The sequence below is a fragment of the Coturnix japonica genome, chromosome 6, assembly GCF_001577835.2.
Source record: "Coturnix japonica isolate 7356 chromosome 6, Coturnix japonica 2.1, whole genome shotgun sequence".
Taxonomy (NCBI): Eukaryota; Metazoa; Chordata; class Aves; order Galliformes; family Phasianidae; genus Coturnix; species Coturnix japonica.
Genome location: NC_029521.1, coordinates 29,275,523 through 29,298,230, shown reverse-complemented (window position 1 = coordinate 29,298,230; position 22,708 = coordinate 29,275,523). Strand labels below are relative to the sequence as shown.

At 40.6% G+C, this 22,708-nt stretch overlaps 1 protein-coding gene across 3 annotated transcripts in view; it reads right to left on the bottom strand.

The window, feature by feature from the left end:
- DOCK1 (dedicator of cytokinesis 1) overlaps positions 1–22,708 on the bottom strand; it is a 226,220-nt gene that overhangs the window by 165,831 nt on the left and 37,681 nt on the right. For all 3 annotated transcript variants that reach the window (XR_004307685.1, XM_015867551.2, XM_015867552.2), the window contains exons 17-25: positions 21,923–22,026; positions 21,256–21,439; positions 16,591–16,688; positions 14,016–14,105; positions 13,751–13,851; positions 11,807–11,941; positions 9,387–9,495; positions 1,650–1,720; positions 702–808 (exon numbers count right to left, since the gene is read on the bottom strand). Coding sequence is in view for 2 of the 3 variants with exons in the window: in XM_015867551.2 (XP_015723037.1) it covers positions 702–808; positions 1,650–1,720; positions 9,387–9,495; positions 11,807–11,941; positions 13,751–13,851; positions 14,016–14,105; positions 16,591–16,688; positions 21,256–21,439; positions 21,923–22,026 (999 nt within the window). In the remaining variant the exon portion in view is untranslated. The remainder of the gene's footprint in view (positions 1–701; positions 809–1,649; positions 1,721–9,386; positions 9,496–11,806; positions 11,942–13,750; positions 13,852–14,015; positions 14,106–16,590; positions 16,689–21,255; positions 21,440–21,922; positions 22,027–22,708) is intronic.

Below are 22,708 nucleotides of genomic sequence, written 5' to 3'. Positions count from 1 at the left end.
CATTTGGAGCTGCTGGTGCAGCTGTGGTGATACTGCCAGCAATTCCAGTTCACAGAAGAGTCTTTTCCTATCTCCCTTATGGTTGAACCATTGCCTCTTTGCTCCCTCATTACCCCCTCCTGACAGTACAAAACCTCTTGGTTTAGGGTAGTTTAACCTGCAGTCATCTAAAAAGGAATAAAATGCTTCACTGAAAATGAAGAACTCTATAATAGACACCAGTTGAAGTTATCTTCCACTGTGTATAAGGAGAAGAGGAGAAAGCATGGAGGAAGTGTTTGCGTTGCTTTACTTCCACTAAGGTTCAGCTTACAGGGAAAGAAAAGTGCTTCAGAATGGATGGACACTGAGAACAGCCACTGCTTCTGTAAAACTTCTCTGAGCACAAAAGCTGAATTAATAGATTTTGATAAAATCAATGTAGTTAAAGTCGTAACACACACCAGTAACACCGGATGCTTAGTGCCCTCTTAAATGAAAAATTACAAGTGTTTGCTTTCACTTCTTTATGATCTCTAACCTGCAGTACGTGTCAATTAGCATTTCCTCACTTACTTCAAATCTTCTCATCCCGCTAATGGAACAACCTTAATTGGGTGCAACCTCCGCTGCGTTTCGCAGCAAGGACAGAACTTCCAGCAGCACAAGTCTGGAGGCAACGAGTAACGTGACAATTTCAGAGTCACGAAGCTGCTGCTTACCGTGTTGTGTGAAGAGGTCACTGTGAACTATTTCGATCAAGCAGTAGAGCTTCTGAATGGTCAGCCGGCTCACGGGGACGTTGAGGATGAACTCAGTAAAAAGTTTGCTAGATAGAAAGGGACAAGTAAAAAAACATGGCAAAACTCGCCCAAAAACATGTAAAACAAAGCAAACAACACGACTAGACAGCACAAAACTGCACAGACAAATGCACACCTCAAGATTAACTTCTCTTTTTTACCCCAAACAATGAAGTCTGAAATTGCAAAGGCAGTTCACATTTCTCTGTTCATTCTTTTCATCTTTTCCTTTTGCCCTCCCCTTTCATCCCAGTTTTGTGCTGTTTTCCTGTCCTTCATTTCAGATTCTATATTTCAAGTTTCAGTTGTTTGTGCCGTGGCCTCTTCAATTCAATCATCACACATTTGGTTTCCCTATGGTCTTTTTGTTCCCAAACAATTTTCTATTGCAGGAATGCTCTAAATTGTAAATAGAAAAGCGTATTTATAAGCTACTGAAATGTCCATCCATAAATAAGGCTCAGTGAACAAAAGCAGAGTTATTATTTACATCAAGTTTGTAATTCAAACAGCGATGCATCAAGCTTAGAGTTTGGAGTGTTCTGTTGTCAGTTATTGACTGATAATTCTTGATGTCTTGTTATATGGCTTTAGTAGTCAGGACTGCAGAATTTGTCAAGACGCGTCAAACCTCAATGCCACACATTACTACCAATGGGATTATCTGCATAGCCCAGCAACTACTTGTAGGAAAATGGTGATAAAACGTCTCAGGCCATCATATTTCATTGCCTCCATGCTTCAAGCCAACAGAATAGTGATAAAATAATGCATTAAGAACTACACATTTATATATATATATATGCATGATTACACAAACTAGTCCTACACAAACTGTGCTGCACACTCAATTAATACAATACTTACCTAAGTTCTTTTGGATCAAATACTAATTTCACATCATTGACAATAGCTGGCAAGTATTTAAGTGCTGCTCCCTGAAAAAATAAAAAAAAAAGAGAAAAGGAAAACTGAAATTCATGCCTCATTCCATCTGATGGGAAGACAGCAAGAAGAGAATCACATGTGTGTAATTGCTTTGGCTTAACTATACCCTGTGCCTTCAGCTGAGCCCCGTAACTCACTCTCAGCCTGTTCTTCCAGAGATAAGTCACTCAACCTCAGAACTCAAGGAAAATAAAAATGTTAGGATTGAATCAGCCTAGAAGAGGGAAGGAGCAGGAGAAGAGCTGGGAAGACTGATAGCATACATCAAAATTGGAGATGGGTGAGCTCTCAGCAGCCCATTAAGGAAATCCCTCAGCATGCTGGGACTCAGCATTTGTGTTACATTCCCTTCATCGCTTCTCCCCATCCTCTGTGGAGCTGGACATCCCTCTCAATAGCCATGTTGTATTTGTTTGGGTTTAACTTTCCTGCCAGTGCTTAAAAATCAAACAAAATCACATCACTGCCATTCTTCCCTTCTTTGTCATCACTAAGGAATCTGGAGGTCGTTAACTTCCCCTTGATCTTGCAGTAGTTGTTCCATCTCTCCTAAGACACAATGCCAACCAACACAGATATTAAATATTTTCACTATTCACACAGTCATTCCAACCCATTTTGTTTCAGGATTTTTTCAGAAGAAGTCAGTAGTCAATAACTTATTCCTATTGCAAACGTTCTCTTGAGCCCATCAAGAGCAGAAACCTAGTCAGGAAAAATTAGAACCCAGCAATGGAACGTAACCATAGCAGAGCATGTTTCTGGTTAGACAGCAGTAAGCTGCCCTCCAGTAACACCAGAGCCAAAATTCACATTGTCTGAATAATGATTAAAAAAGGAAGATTTTAGTTTTGCTTCACTTGAAAATTATTTCATCCTGCTCCCCTCTTCTCACATGCACCATGAGATGCATTTCAGCCTTTCTTGAACATTAAAGATGAGAAAATATTCTACCTGGTTTTCGGTTTTAGTCCTAACAGCTTATCCATGTGCACTATGCTAACCAAGGCTCCCCAGCTCTTGCACCAGGCCAGAAGCAAACACAGTAATTCCAATACGACCCACAACTGCCAGGCTGCCTTTGTTTTGCATTTTATTGATAACATGAAGAGTGATTGCAGATGTGCTGTTGCCACAAAAGGGGGAACCATTAATTCCTCATCAGGCATTTCTGTGCTTACTGCTCAGCATTAACAGTTTCCATCCATGACAGCACCATGTAATCCCTCCTATCCTTTTGCATTAGGAAGGAAGCCTTTACGCATTTCCCTACCAACTCCTTTTTACTCTCAAGGATGCGACGTGATTATGGCATATAACTCCAAGGTCAGACAAATGCAAGAAACAGAATACTTCTGTTTAATCAACAGTGCTTGACGGCAGGAAGAAGAGCACGAGAAAACAAACTTGAGGAGAACTGCCCTATAGGTGCACACAAAGCTACCTGTGTTTTCAAACTACTTCGCTTTTCTGCTGCAACATTAGTAACTAGAGCAAATTATACTGTCCTTGTTTGCAGGTCAACTGATTACAGTCAGGAGAGGCAGCTCAGTCCCAGCTGCTCAGCAGAAAGGGGAAAAACTGTTTAGAACCCGCTATCAATCAAATATCTTAATCGTCTTTCCAACTAAAAATACGAACAAGTACCATTAATGATTAATACGTACTATTAAAGAGTGAAGTTCAGGTATATTATACTGTATAATTATTTTAATTAAATCATTTGCATATCTTTAGATAAGATTAGAAAGAGGTATCACTGATACAAAATGTCATCTCTTGAATAATGTATGAAGCAGTTGTTCATTTACATATTTCCCAATAAAAATGCAGACTAAAAGGATTTTGGTTAGATGGTGAAAGGAGGCGTAAGACCCGTGTACCTGGAACACAAGGACAGGCAACCTTTCCTCTTTGGTAATAAAGCACTACCAGGTTCCTTAGGAATTTCTAGACATTGCTGTTCCAAAACGTGGCCACGTGGCTGCAGGTGACCACAGAACATGGCCTTGGCAATGGCAATAGCAGACATGGGGAGCAACATACCTGGTAGTAGTGGCTACATACAAACCAGGCTAAAATACTGCATTATGTACGCTTAAGTGTTTGCTACGCTCATCTTCTGATCAGCTCATAGCTTCTGCAATGTGAATATACAGATTTGATTTCCGCTTAGAGTTCACTGTCGAAGAAATACTGACAGCAGGGCAAAAAAAATTACAGAGTGAAGATTTTATGGCCCGTGCTCAATTGCGTCCTCACATCCAGTCCATCAAGCAGGACTGAGTCAGCAGCCAGCACTGCCCACCAACAACCCGCACCTAGAGAACCAGCTCTTCACGAAGGGATGACATCTGTCAGACCATCCCAAGTGACAAACAGGGGATGTAATTTCAATGCCTGCTGACTGGTTTTACATCAACAAAGAACACTGCACAGGTTTGGACGCAGATCTCAAAACGTTCCCCTTCCTATTCACAGCCCGTTCAAACTGCTGAGCTCGATTGTCAAACACTTCCACGTATGCTTAAAGGACTACTTACATGCTCAGAAATCAAGCTCATAACTGTAATTATGCAAATAGTCCCATTATGTACAGGCTTATGTGTTTTGATGGATGAGGGCTCTAATGACCAGTTATAAACCGCAGCCATCGCTCTGTTTTTATTTGCTTATCATTCAAATGCATGTAGCAATAAATGTTTAGTAACACACTAAAAAAAAAAAAAAAAGAGCTTTCATTTTATATCTTCAATTAAAACTGCGCACTGTGCGGGCACAACCATTAAAATTAACACTTTAATGACTTAAACGGAGCATCGGTAGGTAAAGCTATTTAAAACATCAACTAAAAGCCTTTAGTTACAACAATCATCAGCCCCTTCGTTCTGCTTTGTGGACAAACTGATTGAAGTTCGGCAGCTCCAAAACTTAGGAAAACCAAGCAAACCAGCAAGCCATGATGGGCACATGAACAGAAGCACATGCACTGAGATACATGTTTAAGAAGTACAAGACTAGAGCAGCTACAGCCCATTTTTCATGCCATGTGGAAAAATACCCTAAATACCTCAGCTCCAAGCTGATGCATTAACACCAATACACTAACAGGACCAAAAGCACGGCACTGCTTTGCCTCACCGCATCCTTCTGCCTCTTGGCACGACACAGTCTGCAGAAACACTCTGTCCTCTCAAAGCACGCTAATATGAGAAGTGGTAGTTTTGCTGAGGACCTGCAAGTCGCTTCTGATTTCATTTTGGGTAATAGATAAAAACAGATGGAAGTTTTATTAACTTACTTTCATTTTGAAGTTGGGAGTGCTGAACAATCCAGTCATTAAGACTAAGCAGAAACGACTGCTGCAATAACAAAACCAGCCTGTGATATACAAATAAAAACAAAGCAAATCCCATCTTTCATCCCACTCTGGGGCTTATACTGACACAGCATTTAAAATCAATTTAAGAATATAGTAACAAGAGCCTCTTTACAGTAGCAGGTAAGGAAACTGCAGCACTAACTTTACGATGCCATTAGACTGAACAAATGGTATTTGCAAAGTTTTAAACCAAAGGCATTCAGAGCAGTGTACTACAGGCTCCTGTCTTGGCTATATCTCTCTGTACTATATAAAAGCAAAAATACCTGATATAGAAGTGCCATTTGTAAAGTCATTCATTTCAAACAGTGCAGCTATTGTCAGCTATTCTCAAAATTAAGCATAAAATTTCTTTGCCAAATACAGTATAACTTTATGAACTCTTCTGTTTGACGAAGTAATAAATTTCTTTTATCTATGCAATCTGTACATGACTTTAATGTTAATTTTCCATCTATCCTGTCACTGAACAGAAAGCGTATCCCTTCTCCACAAGCATTATCCCTGCCTGCAAATCTCATAAATGCAGCCAAATTAAGCCTGGTCAGCAGCTGGATGAAACCATTTCCAGCAATGCCTGAAATCTAGTTTTGGATTTGCCTGAGTCTGTTCATTCCAAGCCACAAGTGAACCCACGCCTCTGGCACAGTGTAAAACAGCATAAAGCACCATCATGAGATCAGCGCATCAGTTACCAGAGGAACAACAGACATCCCCATATGGGTCCCTAAGAAAAGAGAAACCTTTGTCCACGGATGCATTTTGGCACTCAATTCATTTTAAATGATGGTCATACAATATTGAACCTGTTGGAAAAGCCCTGCAGCTCAGCGCAGCCTGTTTTGTTTTATCCTGATGACAAGCACAACCTGAGCAGCCTGGAATGTATTTCTCCATTTAAATATTTTTCTGTGGTTTTTGCTTATTATCATGGAAAAATAAACCATGGATGCTAAGAAACATGTACTATTTGTTGAAAGCGACAAGCGTTATAGAAACCACACACAACAATAGAATTCTCATTAGAGAAAAGCTATCATCTTCTGCTCCGGTTCTCTGTGGTCACATTAGTGGATAATTTTTATATACACACCCACTTTATCAATATCATTTAAAGCACAGAACTAACTTGCCTGCCCGCCTGCATTTTAAGTCCTAAAGCACAGCACAAAGCCACGAAGAACAGGGCAAATATTCAAGCAAAGTGCAAGACCCCTCAGCCAAACACTGCCTACAGCAGACAGTGCCCATAAATCCAACGCAGCTGATTCGACTGCTCTTGTTTCAAAGAGATGCAAGAATAAATTGCTAGGAAACATTTGCATATTTATCTGAACTTAAAACATCGTGTTAGGCTTCGGCTGAGCTCACACTTAAACAGCTAAAGGTTAAAGAAATAATTATCATGCACCAATTAGCAGAAAACAGGAACAAAAATCAGGAAAGCTCTCTACACGTGTAACCATTAGAGGTACATATAAGCATCCAGATCCCAATACATCCAGCAAATAGTTCCTAAAGATCAAACTGATACGTGAGAAAGCAAACAGCTCAATGTACAGGGTGAGTATTACTGCAGCCCACTGTCACTCAGTGTGCCAGAAAGGCTGCAGTGAGATGATGGCCTGGAACATCTGTCAGCTCAGATCAGTGTTTTCATTTCCCTTTCCAGTTTGGACAACTGCACACCTAAAAAAGCAAGGAGGAAAGAGAAGGAAAGGTGGCCCCTGAATGACTGCCTCAGCTATGGCCAACGCTGACACTAAAGAAAAGAAACAGTCTACTCAGGTAACTGACTATAATAAGATTCATGATAAACACGAACTTATACCATACTTGGATCAATCACTCATAGCCTAGGATGAAATATTTTCTTTTAATTCATTCTTACCTCCTAGTGTTTTAATTGCAACATATTTGAGGACTGGGGATCTGATAAGTGTTTATAGATATCTAAAAGGAGACAAGAGGCAAATGGATGAGGCCAGGCTCTTCTCCTCATTGATGTGTGGCAATAAGACAAGGAGTAACAGCCTCAAACTGGAACACAGTAAGCTAAAGACCCACAACTCAATTTAAATCGTTGGCAATGCTTCTAAAATACTATTTTGCCATAGAAATTATTAAGGAACTGAAGAGCTGAGCAACAATCAGGAACAGCTCATCAGCTTCCACAAGGACATAAATATTTGAATAGATAAAGAGTAATTCTTCCCAGGAACATTAAGGCTCTGGTCATTCATTCTCCCCCATACAGTGTCAGCCTGAAGGCTGCTCCCTTCATTTATACACTGGGGAGAAACAAAATATAACAACAAAAAGAGATCAGTACAGTCAATCCAAAGATAAAAGTTGTAACCATCTCATAAAAACACTGCAGTGGAATTTCTGCTTCGTGTCAATAAACTATCGAGAAGCATTAAAAGGAGAAACTGAAATATTCAAGTCTGGGAATTAAGTACCTGCGATGCACTGCGATACATCTGCCTACCCTGAAGCTCACCTTGGTGTGCCCTCAGTTCCACGAGGTGCTCCTGATGTGCCTCATTGCTGCCACAGTTCTTACCTCCCCAGCCCAGGTCACTGATAGCAGTACAGAATGAAACCTGCTTTCCATGCTTACTGACACTCTCCTTGGGCTCCAGCATGTTTGTCCAGCAGCAGACTGCTTTGCAGAAGCCATACTCACTCCCTTTCAAATACACCACCCAACAAAGCAACCACGTTATACACCTATTCTTTGTAATGGAAACACAAAGTTCTAGCTGCTGAAAGAACTGCAGCACTTCAGTGGATACTCAAACATAATAAGAGCAATCTCGCAAGCTGCAAAAAGTCAATACTAACAATTACATATTTTAAGAGCCAGGTAATTAGAGTACCAAGGAGATGAAAGCAGCGAATGAATAATAAGTGAAGGGCTGTGGAGGATGCTGTAAGGCACCCACAAGTACTCTTCTCCCTCAGCCACTGATCTGTGGCCGCCTCATCCACCTTCATACTTACACCATCAGCTGCAGAGTGGGTGCACCCTGCACAAGCCTGCGGCAACCTGGGTGTGAAGCACAGACTGGGTTGGACTCTGATACAGTGTGATTTCTGTCCCTTTTGCTAAGAAGCCTGTCATCCTTATCCCCCCAGGTGAGCACAACAAAGTTGACTTGGGGAGCACCTTTACTTCTAATACTTCATGCAGCTAACTCGAATAATGTCACAACCCTATTTTGTTATCAGTCTGAGTTCTCACTTGCAAACCAACATATTCCAACTCACAGGCCTTATTTCCCACTGTCTGTTTTTGCCATGTGCTCTGCATTATACCACAAGCCTGAGAGCAGCTATAAAGGACCAAGTGTTGAACCAAGTGTTTTCCCACTCCACACTTCACAGCTCCCTCTTGCACAGGCACTGTGCTTTGACACTGTTTTCTTTGCCTCCTGGCTGCTATATAAAATTCTTCTAATATACAGCTACTACACATCTGAGCAGGAAAAGTCACTTTATTCCCACATTCAGTCCCAGTTCTTAGCTCCTTTCTGATCATCTTCTAACTGATTCAGCACAGTTGGGTCAAGAGGTCCATCCTTTTATACCTTCTGTTAGGGCTCACAAGGAGAACTTCAAGGTGCAGTTCATCAAACGTGTTTACTACAGTCACGAAACTTACCCAAAGTGAAAGAAATTCACTGAAAAAATGCGAGACTGGTTTTGACTCACTGACCTCTGACTGCTCTAAATTACAGGGCTGGAGGATTTACCTATTAATGGTTCTGCAACATTAATAGCCTTCCCATTAAAGGTCAGAGACCACATGCCCAATTCCATGAGCCAGCCAACTACTCTACCACAAGTAGGCATCATATTAAAGGGAAAAGGTGGAACCAGAGGCAGAGTTTGTGATCTGACTCGCTCCTGATTTGCCACATCTGAGGATGCACCAAGGCTTTCAAATGCTATGTTCCTGAACAGCCCAGGATATAAATGAAGGGCATAAGGATACATCAGTACCTGAAAAACAATGACTTAAAAATACCTTAAAGATCAGGCTATCCATTATTACCTGATTTAATCTGAAAGTGACGTATTTGCAGCAATGTAAGTAAACTCGTTAGAAACGCATTCTTTATGCAGTCACAAACCCTCCATTAGAAGTACTAAGCATTAATTAAGTTAGAAGTAAATACTTTTGGGCACAATTACAACACACACTTTATCAACTGCCTAATTACAGCTGAGGATACAAAAGCCAAGATGGAGAGCTGGATCCCACATACCTTCACTATGACGGTCTGATCGGAGATGCTGCTCATCATCTCATTGATGGACTTGAAGAGCTGCAGCAAAGACTCCCTGAAGTCTGCTTCTCCTTTGTTTTCATAAAGTCTGAAAAACAATTGTGCGTGTCATAAACCAGAAATGGAAACGCATGGAAATCTGTTCTGGGGACTGGTAAAGTCCTCACATCACCTTATTTTCATTTACTTGAGTTTGCAAATGTTTCCACATCGTCACACTGCACCAACAGAAGAAGCAACCAGACTGGGGCAGCCATTTGGTTCAGATGCAGGATGAGATCCTCACAAAGCAGAAAGGGGAGAGAAGACCACTTGCTCCACACCATTCCTTAGTAGTTTTTATTCTTTTTCCCCTCTTTGACAATAACTCACTTCTATTTCATACAGAGTATCCGGTTTCACAAAACTCAGCTTAATAAATGATACATACAGAGTTACCATGACCAAAAACCAACGATGAGCACTTTTCCATTCACATCCAACCTTTACAGCTGTGTCTGAACACATCAGATGGATGCTCTCCCATAACTCACTCCATGTATGCCCATACATCTCTGCTTGCCCCCAAGGACCCCTACCATCAGCCAGCAGCTTTTGAAGCTGCCTGTGGTCACACAAACTCCGTCCCTGAGCTCATTTTGCACCAAGACCCCTTAGAGCAGCACTCAACAACACCTCCCCTTTATTTTCCTGTTTAATTCTGCAAAACCCAGCAAGAAAGGAGCCCTGAGCATGGAGTGCAGCTCAGAAGGAGCATTACACCCAGGCTCTTTCTCTGCACAGTCTCAGGGTGATTGTTCACACATGAAGATAAGCAAGCTGTACTAAGAGTTCATTATGAACTACTCCTATTAGAAGAGGAGGAGGGTGGTATCATTTTAAAATGCATATGGAGATCAAGGTGTTTCTGCTGCTTTGCCCTGAAATTAATGCATATCACTTTTAATACTGTGTTCATAACCCTTTGGGAACCACGGGCATTATTAAATGCCGTGTAACAAATACACAGAGGAAACAAATACTACAGAAAAATTATTAAGTCGCGCTATTTTGTTGTGCAAGCCTTTATTCCACTTTCAGGTTAAAACCGGGGGCTATACAGGACAAATTACGTGTTAACTCCCAATTTCAATTATGCATTTCAGTGTCCCCTTGAACGTATTAGAGAGGTGCAATGTATACTAATATAAGGAGTAACTAAACTTGGCAGTCCAATAAATCAAAGTGCTTCAGACAAAAAGCTTTGCATTTCCGAAAGGAAAGCGTAATAAAAACAAACAAGTCAGAGTCACAAATACGTTTCTATTGCCAGCTATTTAACATACCTCTCTTTAATACACCTGGTAATACACAAAAGCACAGCAGCTCTGAGAAGAACATTATTACACCACGGCAGCATTTCCACCACTGCCTTCAAAGTTTAAAGGCTTTCCTACACTGAGCATTACAATGGTGTCTGTACTGAGTAAACCAAGTAATGATTTTACTGAAGTTCACTCAATCCTTTGCCCTTACAGACACTGATATACTGCACAACAGGACTTGCCATGCTTTAGTTAGATGAACCAAGCTCCTACACATTATCCAGCCCCGAAGCTTGCCTGATATTACATTTCCCAAATGCTATGTATATTGTCTACCATATTCCTATTTTAAAGTTAAAAATAGGCTTTTTGTTCAATAAAAAGTCCTGCTTCCTTGCTGAAATTTCTCTGTAAAATGCTACAACATTACCATCATTTCAATTGCACATTTCAGGCGGGATTTCAGTCCCACGGCAGAACAAATTGTGGTGTCATTCAGCATTCAGAGGCTTTTCCAATTAATCCCCAGTCATTGAGAATTGCAGCTCCACAATGCTGAAGTACTTCGAATTACTGCTTAGCATGAGAAAACCCAGCGGCCACTACTGAAGGGTCAGACTGTCTGTAAATCCAATCTGCAGCAAGATGATTATTTTTTCCCCCCCATTTTAAAATGATTTGTAGGAGCTGTAACGGTATAAATGACATTCAGTATTTTATGGGTATCACAGTGAGATCCCTAAATGAGTAAATTGCACTTTGTCATTCACAGAAAGGTTGATGGAGCCGGTGACTTCACAGCTCCACATAAATCCCTTGCAATACGTTTCAGTCCTTTCACTCCTGGTCACAGACTGTATCTTAATTGAGATGAACACATTGACTTGCTAGTAGCATTTTTCATAGCTGGGGTAGAAAATGAAGTTCTAATGTCAAAATTCATTTAAAATGATTATTTGTACCTGACTTTATGGATAGACAGCACCATTGAGCTGTGGTGCATGTCATGGCTTTTGAGGGTACCCAAGTGATCCTTTCTAGACAATCCTACCCATTTAAAGGATGGGGATTTCCTACCACCACTACCACACTTACTGATTGAACAGTATCCTGGACCGGACTATGAACTTGAAGATGTACTCCAGCGCTTTCATGGCTTTGAAGAGCTGGTCAGTGATACCACATTTCTCAGCGTTATCCACGTATGTTTTTAAAACTTTAGTCAGTTTGCTGTTTCAAAAACAGAAACACAGAGAAGTTATAAACACATTCACAGCAAAGAACTTCAATGCAGAGAGACTGAAGGAAAAATGGCATTTCAAGTAGAGCCCTCCACAGTACCAAATTAATTATGCAACTAATAAATACACATTATGAACTTGCTTGTGCTGATTAAGTAGCTGCAACCTGTTCTTGGAAAACACAGACGGCATCACTCAGCACACAAGCAATGCTGAATGTCTTGGTAAGATTCTTGTTATGCTGGATATTCAAGGATGCCCCAGTTAACAGGCCATCATGAAGGTACATCTATCACTAGTAGTCAAAAAAGAATTAAACACAGGTACCTTATTAAAATTAAAGCACTCAAAATGGGAGTGTCTTGCTCCATTAAGGTCTCCCCTTTATGCAGATTTGCCCATCAATTTTGGGCTAGAATTTGGGAAATGTATCTCTTAAAAATGCAGGAGATGGCAGCCAAGAATGTGGAATAATGGAATTTCCAAGTGTGTCAGATTTGGAAGTAACACCATTTTAAAAATAGCACCATTCTGACTCCCTCATTTTGAATGAATATAAACCACTTACATAAACACAACTACAAGCAATTCTCTATTAAAATGTCCTAGCTACAGTGCATGCTTTAACATGCACATTAGAAGTGAGTATGTATAAGCACAGAGTCATAGAATGGCCTGGGTTGAAAAGGCCCACAGTGTTCATCCAGTTTCAACCCCCTGATGTGTGCAGAGTCGCCAAGCACCAGACCAGGCTGCCCAGAGCCACTACATACAAACACTATATGCCACTAACAGACAATGGCATTGTATAGATAGACATCTTAATGTACAAGCATCTCTTTTAATAGGAATTAACCATTTGAGGATTTCAGTAGCCACTTAAATATTCCTAAGAACCTCCCTTAACGTAGCCTGGTGCAATAAAAGCAGAGAGGCAGCAGGGATCTGTCACAAATAAAGCCACCCCTGCCAGGTCTTCCCAGCACCCAGAGCTGAAACCTGCTTCTACATCTCCCCATTTAAAGGAGGGATGGATGGTTTCCCTGCCTACCAGCAGAAAGGCCAGCTCCAGCTCCAGCAACAAAGGCAGCTGCTGCAGGATGCTCCATCCTTTGTGTGCTTCCACCAAGGCAGCAGAAGTGGCAGCAGCTCAGCACAGTGAATGTAATATCAAAGTTGTGACTAAAGGCATCACTTCTTTGCTATTTTAAATCAATACTCCTCAAACCTTTTCTGCTCACATAACAGAGTCTATACAACAGCAAAGCATACAGCCAGTCTGCCTGCCTCAATTTTTTGCTTCCTAACACCAAGAAGATATCCATTATGTATTTTTCTCCAACAACAACAGTCTGAAGCAGCAACAGTGGACCTAATGGCCAAGAAATACCCAAAAAAGCAATGGATCTTTCTTTGTTCTTCCCAAAAACGACAGTAGTACACATAATATAAAAGACATTAATTTAATACACCAAACAACACATATTTGAAGAATCTTAAATAGATTTTACTTTTCAAGTATGACTCAGAAATGCTTCCAAATATTTTCTCCACAAAACAACAACTGAAATAGTCAATTATCCCCTCGTTCAATACAACAAAGTCAAGATTTTCTCCTTGCAAATACTTTTATCGCTGCTGTTTTAGAAGGGAAGGTCATAATCTATTCAGCCTTCCACACACCAAATTCTATGATCAAATTCCTAATGAAACAAATAACTAAATAACGTTACCTGGAATAAAACATGTGCAAGTCACATTATATCCCCAGTTCAAAAAAGGAGTCTTGAAGACTTACGTGTAGGCTAACGTAGCACTGAAATGCTTCTTAATGTATGTTTCCAGGACTGGATTAAAATGTTGAAATTTTCTGTCAGCAATCAGCCCAATGATAAACACCTGGAAAAAGAGAATAATGACAAACCAAACTTTTTAAACTAAAGATGTTCAATGCTTATAATGTCTGCACCGATAGCAAACTGCATTCTAATACATCATGGTCACTTTGAATAAAGCATAATTACAGTACCTATAATTTTAGTCCATGAAGGACACAAACTTACCAAAGCATCAAACACCAGCGTGTCAAAGGTCTCACTCTCTGAGTTCTCCATCATTATGTTAAAAAGTGCATCTAATGTGTCTTGAAGGAACTGCAAATGAATACACAAACCAACACATTAAAGAGGAACAATAAAAATCAGGTTTCACATAGGCTTATGCAGACACGTTTGCTTTCGCTTATGTAAGACGTCTTTGAAAGTTAGCTGAGAAAGGGCAAATTTAACATTGTTTTTCTGCAAATTCTTTTTAGTTCATTACTGTAAATCCATGTCACTCAAAAATAGGGAAAAAAAAATCGTATTTGGTACTTGAAGAAAACATTTAATCTATTTATAGTAGACGAACAAAATATATTCCAAAACTCCATATCAACATACAGCCAACAGGGTCATGCAGTTTCTGAAGTCTGATGTTTCATAGCACAAACCAGACAAGCAACTCAGGCTCATGCCAAACCAGTCACCCTGAGCAATATGAGAAGTGCACAGCGTATGGCTTTTCACAGCTGCACAATTCCAAATGACAGCATACATGCAGGCATGGGACACAGAGCACACAACCTCCTGCCCCAGCCCAAAACCTACAGGTCTATCTCTGTACAGAGGAAGTCTTCACTAGCCAGCTGGCTGGACACCCTGATCTGCACAACACGAAAGTAAAAGCAGATTAGTGTCAGGGGACGCGAGTTGAACAGTAATAAAAGCTGTTTTACACGTATTTAATTACAGCATTCCTTCCCACTGACAGCAAGCACCGCATTGGTAAACCAGAGATAAATACATCCAGTTCTGTCAACACAGGATTCTGCATCTGTGCATCCGCTTCCATCAGATGACAAAAGCAACATGGGGTTCTCTGAGGCAGAACTGTGCTGCCCACCAGTTGTTTTGGTTGATAGAGAAGAGGTTCAACCTCAGATTGCTCTTGCAAATTTGTCTCAAGACAGTTAAAATAATAAAAGGAAATGTGTGCGCACGTCTCTTTATGAAATCATACCTGCTTCATATCCTAGCAGGCTATAGAGTTTGATTCTGCACATCACCTGGGCCACAAGTGATTCACTTGAACTACCTGATAAACCCAGAGGTAAACCTCGGGAGCTGACCTCCATCCAGAAGCTCGCTAAATACCAATGAATACCCAGAATTTCAGCATTTAAGCACCAGCAGCTCAAGGAAACAGCACAGCATTGTTAGAAGAAGTCTGCTTTGATCTGAAGAGTTCTAGCAGGCCTAAAGCACTGCCTGCTTAGGTCTTAAGTCTTCAAAAGAAACGATGGTCAGAAGCCTGGGCCACAACTGAGCAAGCCTTGGTTTCACACTGAGACATCATACATGGCATTGGCACAGTTCAAGTTTTACATCTGTGTGCAAGGACTCCACGTAGCAGCACAAGGGATGCAGAATCAGTGCTGCTGCTCCCAACAAGGAAACAATTCTCAGGCAGGGAGACAGCCTACGCAGAGACTTTCTGAGCCTCGCTGTAACAAATAAAGCAAATCAGTGGTCTACAAAATAATGGAAAAGGTTTAAAGAGCAGCATGAAGCATTCACTTTTCTGTACTATGTGCAAATCAAGTTGTGCCCCAGTTCCCACACGGGAAGATGCGAGTAAGGCTTTGTCCAAGTCCTGCAGCAGTGCAGGGAGATGGAGTGCAGGAGAACTAATATTGCTGTTAGTGGAACGGCGTTTGCACAGCATTCTGATGCTTCTAAAATCACCAGTATCCATCAGGCGCTGATCTGTCGTGCGCCCTCTGATGCTGTTTGGAGAAGAGTGAAAATTACAAATGACAGCACTATGACAACGCTCGTCAGAACCAAGTGCCGGTGTCAAGTTTTGAGCCATCCAATGATCCATAACAACACAGCAGGAAGGAAAACCTTCCCAAAAAACAGATCGCATCTGAGCTGCTATTCTCCCCACACTCAATAAAGAGAACAAGATCAGCAGCCTCATATATTTTAAGTCACTTTAAGATAGGCATTCTTTAACATTTCTATTAAAAACATTAAAATCCAAATGAAGCTCAAACACTCCAGGCCCTTAAGGGTCATCTGTCCCCAGTACGGTGCATCTTTTGACACGTTATTATATTTGATTTAGTAGAACACATTCAATAATGTCTCAGCCTACTCTTTTCCATAAATAAATCTGTCCTTATGTAGGTCTGTGCAATCACTCAGTGGCCTTGGCAAATGTAAATAACTTGGCTCAGCTCGGTGTTTTCAGGAGAAAAAACTTCACATCCATCTATTAAAAATATATTAAATAACACAATGTGATGATTCCAAGATCTTGCAAAGAAAAACAACCTTTGCCTTACTGTGTCCATATATAAAAGTCACAGGAGTAACTACAGGACACCAACAGAAATCTGTACATTAATATAAATGTGCAGGTTACATCTACTTTTACCATATGAAATGTACTTGGAGGGAAAGAAGAGCGGCATCTCAAAGGCAAAGAGACACCTGGCTACCATTCCATGTGTACATACACGTGGTAGGGTGAAGGCGGTGAAAGAATAAGGAAAAAACCACCAAATGACCAGTTTTGAAATCCACTTGTTACCTTCACAACTTCACCACCATCAACTTTCATCAACTGCTTCAAATTCTGCTGCAACAGGTTCGTGTTCGATCTCCATTTCAGAAGTCCCAAGAGATCAACTAGAGATTGAAAAAGAAATACGTTGTGATATCATGTGGGACATTGACTTTCACTCATACACTGTAACCAGATTCAGAACAAACAGGTTTATTGCGATATGAGAGCCATTTTCAATGGACAGTAACACGTGTCTAACGTACCTCTGATGCTGTAGAAACCCAGTAGCACATCTCGGCTCTGAAATAACAGTGAAAGGCTCTAAATAAAAGCAGCCTGATTGATTTTGAAATGTCACTGGTAAAATCTGGGCCTAGGAAGCCCGATCCCTCATTTCTAATTTGCTGTATACAACAGTTGTGCGTTTAAAAAAAGATGCCAACATATAATTAGTCATCCACCAACACAGTGATATCCACGCAGCTGTGATTCTTCCAGCGTGAACATTTCTAGCTTCTCTGCTCTCTCTGAATACCATGAAAGCAAAATACGACAGCACAAGCCAAACAGTAGCAAACTAAGTTAATTCAGAGGGAAAGCTGCCTGCTTAGTAACTCATAACACCCAAACCTGCCTGCTTTCCAGGGATGGATTGGGGCATAGGTTGGATCATGAGAAGAATCAACTGTAAGCAGTCACGTCCCCACATTCTACATCCCACTGTTAAGATGGTGTCACTCCATCCTTCACTGGTAACTAGAAAACACAGCAGGCGTGCTCTCTCTTTTACTAGTCATGAAGAACCACAGCACCATTTTTCAATGAGACAACTCACAATCATGTTCCATCTGCAAAACGAGCCATAACAACCACAGTGCAGCACCAGCAAGCTATACCCACTGCTGCATTCTTCTGAGATGCAACCTGGAGCTGCAAACCAACCCAGAAGTCCAAGCTCATCATCATGCCTTTGCCAAACTAACACCGGGGAAAACTTCCTTCCAGTTTCACTAAGTCAGTTTTCAGCACCAAACAAACCATCTGTAAGTCATCCTTGGTAGAAGAGACCAAAGATAAAACTACGAGATTTTAAGATTGCCTTCAGTTTAGTGACTGAATTATGAATGCATACCACTAAATACCATAAAACGTGGCTGACATTATGTGACTTCTGCCAGGGTAACTCTTAAAACAAAAAGACAGCATCCCCAAACCAATCTCCCTCGTGCTTTAATCAACCTCTCAAAGCAACCAACAGAATATTTGCCAAGACAGGCATCTGTAGAGTCTACGGTGCAAATTACACAGAGACCCAGAGCAGCTGCTTGATGTTCCCAAAATCTTTCACTCTATAAAAGGAATAAAACTGTCTCCAGTGCAATTTTGGTTGAGTAATTTCCCCTCTTAGCAGGGCACAGACTAAAACAAGCTTTCTCTTTCTTTGGAGAGTGTTCCGATAGCTGAAGTGATGTACTACAATACCTGTAGTCTTCCATTTTCTTATTTTTAATGTATTCTTTGGGTAGTCTACAGGTCAAAACCAAAGTCCCAAAAATTCAACATCAACAGAAAAAGTGTTCCTGGAAGCAAGTTGAAGATGTCTCTAGGAGTTAAGCAAAGCGTTTCATGAATACGTTTATATCAGGTTTCTAACACTGAGCTGAGTTTCACTCGGACTTCTAAAAAGGCACCAGCTTGACGAAAGAAATGAGCTGGACAAAAGCCAACCCACATCTTTGGAATGGAGTCGTGCAGTGCCCCAAGAAAACAAACTCGTGCACTCTCAGTGTGATGGCATAGCAAATGCATTATGAATATACATGTGTGAACTGAAAATGTCAATGTAGTCCGACACCGAGAAAGAGGAAAATAAGTTACAGTGTACAGAAAGAATGCGCCTTCACTCTGTGACCGTGAGCATTAACCCCAGCAAAGCACCAGTCAGCCACTTCATCCCACTCTCTCAGTAAGCGCAGGCATAAAATAATACAGTAAGTAGAACAGGGTAAGTATGTAAACTGCACTTATCCTATAGAAAATAGTAATTACTATAGGTTCTCTAGATCAAGTGAAATGTGTAGGATCAGGAAACACCAGAGGAAGAAGAGGATTTTTGATTGCAAAGCATTAGAATAAGTCCCTAGCCTGCTTGTAGCCAGTAACAACTTCAACAGCTTAGCACATTTGATGCTGTAAGTTAAACACAAAGATCATCTTTTACATCTTAATTAACAATAGGAAGCAAATGGCCCAGTGTCCTGATTATATTCTTCCCTTGACTCATATGCATGCAAAGGTTTCCCTTCACTGATGCATCAACAATACATCAAGTGACAATGGTGATGTAGGACATCACCTGAAAACACCTCAATAGTTCAAGGATCTCACACTGCCTTAAATTTCACATTTTTAATATAGATGCTCCATTTTCTTACACCAAAATGACTTTGATATTTATGTCCAAGTTCAGCCCATAAAGGACATATTTGTTACCAAACCATCTTCAGAGTAGAATAAAAGTAGAGGTATATGGCAGCTGAATCCTCCATGTCTGGGAAGGACATTATTTTCTTCCTCAGATGGAAGAGGAATAGAACGTGTGGTCAAGAGGCAAAGCCATGACAAGCAGCATCTTCTGATGCCTCCAAGAGCTCACTCACCCCCAAGGCAGCTGTGCCTTTGCTTGGTGTTGCCCTTTATTATTATTTTAAACAGCCCTTCTCAGCACTGTTCACCTTATATTTCTCTTCTTCCTAAAAATTAAACTCAAAATCTAAGGAAAACATTGTTCCTACCAATGTGTTTTGCTAATAATGCTGGTTGCAAAAAGCCACATCACCACTTTGCAGTTCATAAAGAACAGAAATCCTATGAGTTTTAAGAGGAGCTATACACAGCCTGCAACATCAAACATAGCGCAGAAAGAACCCTATGATTTATTAGCACAACTTCACAATTATTTAAAATGAGTTTTAAAGCCAATTTTGGGAGAGCAGAGAAAAAATATTACAGATGACCAAAAGGAGAAAATTACTTTGGCTTTGGTAGCTGAGAATAATTGCAGACTTTTATTTATTGCTAATTAAGGAAGTTAAGGAAGCAGTACTATCTCATGGTTCTACAGAAGTTAATATCAGCTTCAGAAACTATATGCTGAAGGGCACGACCAACTTGTAGATGAAAAAATGATATTTGAGGAGTTCAGAAGTTGTACGCTTCCTTCATAAGTTGTCTAAGAATACACAGTGATCTCCTTGAATATTTTAATACCTTCAAGAAGCAGCTCTGGCAACTTTGGGAAGTTGCACAGATAATAGTGAAAATCAAAGTTCAAGGCATACTGTATGTGAATGAAGCATGAAACGATGCTGAGTCCCAACTTTAGTAATTTCAGTAAGAGCTGTTCTTTGAAAGCAGTCAACATACTGACCACTATAAAATATTTCCAAATACTACCAAGGTCTATGAAAGACTGAGAAAGAAAACAAGCAAACAAAAACAAGTCTAACATTACCAATCACAAACCAAAAGCAGCAAGTAGTTGCATTTCACATGCTGGTTTCTGTATTCTACAACATCCCCAAATCACCGTGTTACTGCTGAGCTCTGATCCTGTATTCGCGATCAAATTCCAAAAGTCATTTCTGCATTTCTTTGCTAAGCATCCTCTCAGGCTATAAGACTGCCAGACTGCAGTGAGTCTGATGTGCTCTGAATATAAAACACTTAGGATGTGCTTGGAGAGAGATGTCCCTGGAAAAGACCGCAATAGAACTGTGAGTTGACTAGGAAGTCGCAGAGTAGTAACTTTCCCCTTGGACAGAGGGGTGACCAAAGAATTAATTAACATGACAACTCCAAGCACAGTTCCCCCATCCCCACCCTCAGCTCCTGGTGACTCAGGGAGGAAGGATGCCACTGCCCGGCATGACTCACACCCAGTGACCCACCCACACTCCCAGCCCACCATCACTGTGAGGGGAAGCCATGGCAACCAAGCACAAAACCTAAAGAGAGGGCACAGTCTGGGAGTGTGAAATATTTGCTTCAGTGGCTGCCACCAGACCTGGTTGCTGCAGCCTCTGGATGCGGCCAGGCAGCTGACAAAAATATATATAAGGTGGTTTTGAAAAGAGCAAAATACACCAACTCCATTCCTGGCTTTCCACAAGAATATGTCAACAGGACAGCGGCCTCCACGCAACACATCCTCATGTACAAAACTGTCTGTCCAATACTAAAGAACAACAGAGCTCTCTTTGGGCACAGCATACAGAAAATACTTGATGCTACACCTTGAAAACAACACAAAATAGGTTATTGTGGAGTACAGCCATGATATTATCTCCCCCTGAAAAGAAACTCACCCTCTCTCTTAGAGGCACTGAAATGTCACAGGGCCTGTTTTCAGTGTATTTCAATAGAAAAGTCTCAACTATGTGGGTTAAATGGATGCAGATATATTCTGTTTACTTGCAGACATATTCCTCTAAAATAGCATGGAGAGTGCATAGTTGAGATACTAAACGGTGAGTGGATGCTTTCAGAGCACCCTGGCAACTTAATCCAAAATAGGGTGTCAAGCCATCCACCATCCCACTAAGAAGACTGAGAAGACTGCATGCAGGCCAGTGCATACAGCTCCACTCAAGCTGCAAGACAGAAACTCCAGCATTTCTATGAACTCACCATTCTGGGTAAGCTTTGTGGAACAGACCAAAGTAGAAATCTGGAAAGAGTCTTTGCTGATGGTGCAGCTACCAAGGTTCTGCATGCTCTTCCCCGTTGCAGAGTGTCCCTTTTCCTCCAGCTCTATTTTAGTGGAAGGCAGACTTAAATATGTGGAGGCATCTTCCAGCTTCTTTGCTTCTGCCTGCAGCAGAGTTTTACATGCAACATGAAGAACAATTTTAAGAAAAATAAGCAAGAAATCCTCATAATAGTAAAATTTTATTATTTACCCTGGAATTTCTTAAGAGTTGGCTTCAGAATTGGAGTTATCCAATGAGCCGTTAACAATTGCACTAACCCATCTACAGCTCAGAGCCAAGATCTGATATTTAAAGAGCCAGACAAGTAGCTTGCCCCTCAGCCATGAAAATCCACAGAAATAAAATTACAAGCCTAAGAAATTCAACAATTAAAACATGCCTGAGAAAACAGATCCCAAGTTTAACCATCAGTCTGCCATACTGGAAAGCCACACAGTGCTTGCTAATTAGTTGCTTGATCTACTGTAACATTCCACAACAAGCATCTTGTTGTGTATATCATTATGTAACAAAGTAGTGCACTGGAAGTAAGCAGGCTTACACTTAGCCACCAACTATGGGAAGAGTATCTCAAACTTCTGTACCTTATAAACTATAAGGTCATGTTCTCCATCTCTCAGCGTTGTTCCATCGTATCTCATGAGCTTCACAAATGCAAGGGCAAATATTTTTTCAGATTTATCTTTGGCTGTTAAAAAAGAAGAATCACCCATCATTAAGCATTCAACATTAGTAGTGACACTTCATTTAAAGCATAAAAAAAAAGGACAACCTGTATGTGAGTGACATCCCAAAAAAGGCTCTCAGATGTAGAAAAAGGTAAGAAAAAAATCCATAGTCTTTTATGTGTAACAAAGAACCAAAAACAGGGGGAAAAAAAAACACATCAGTGTCTGGCCATGCTAACCCACTGTATATCCAATATATACTAACTAATGCATTAAGTATTCTCTCGTTGTTCAACATCTGGTATGAAAAAAATAACAACAAGGCAGCCATGATTAACAGCAAATACAAAGTAAATTACAAAATAAAACCAGAAGGAATGTACAACCAACTTGAGATGGTCCAATGAGCCTATGAAGAAGCACTGCAGCCCTAAAGCACAGACTGTAATTAATATTTAAACCATGGCTGACTTAAATGTTTGTACCACCACATACTATTTACTTTTTCACTCTAGTAGTCCGCAGTTCACAACTGTAATGTGGACACCAGTGACACTGATTCTCTGCACACTGTTTTCATTAGTAGGTACTAGATCTCGAAACAGAGAATCTCTTATTAATGACCATATTACAAAGCATACTGCTTTAACTAAATAACCATTATGGGATAGTGAACTCCACACTACACAGATGAGTATACAT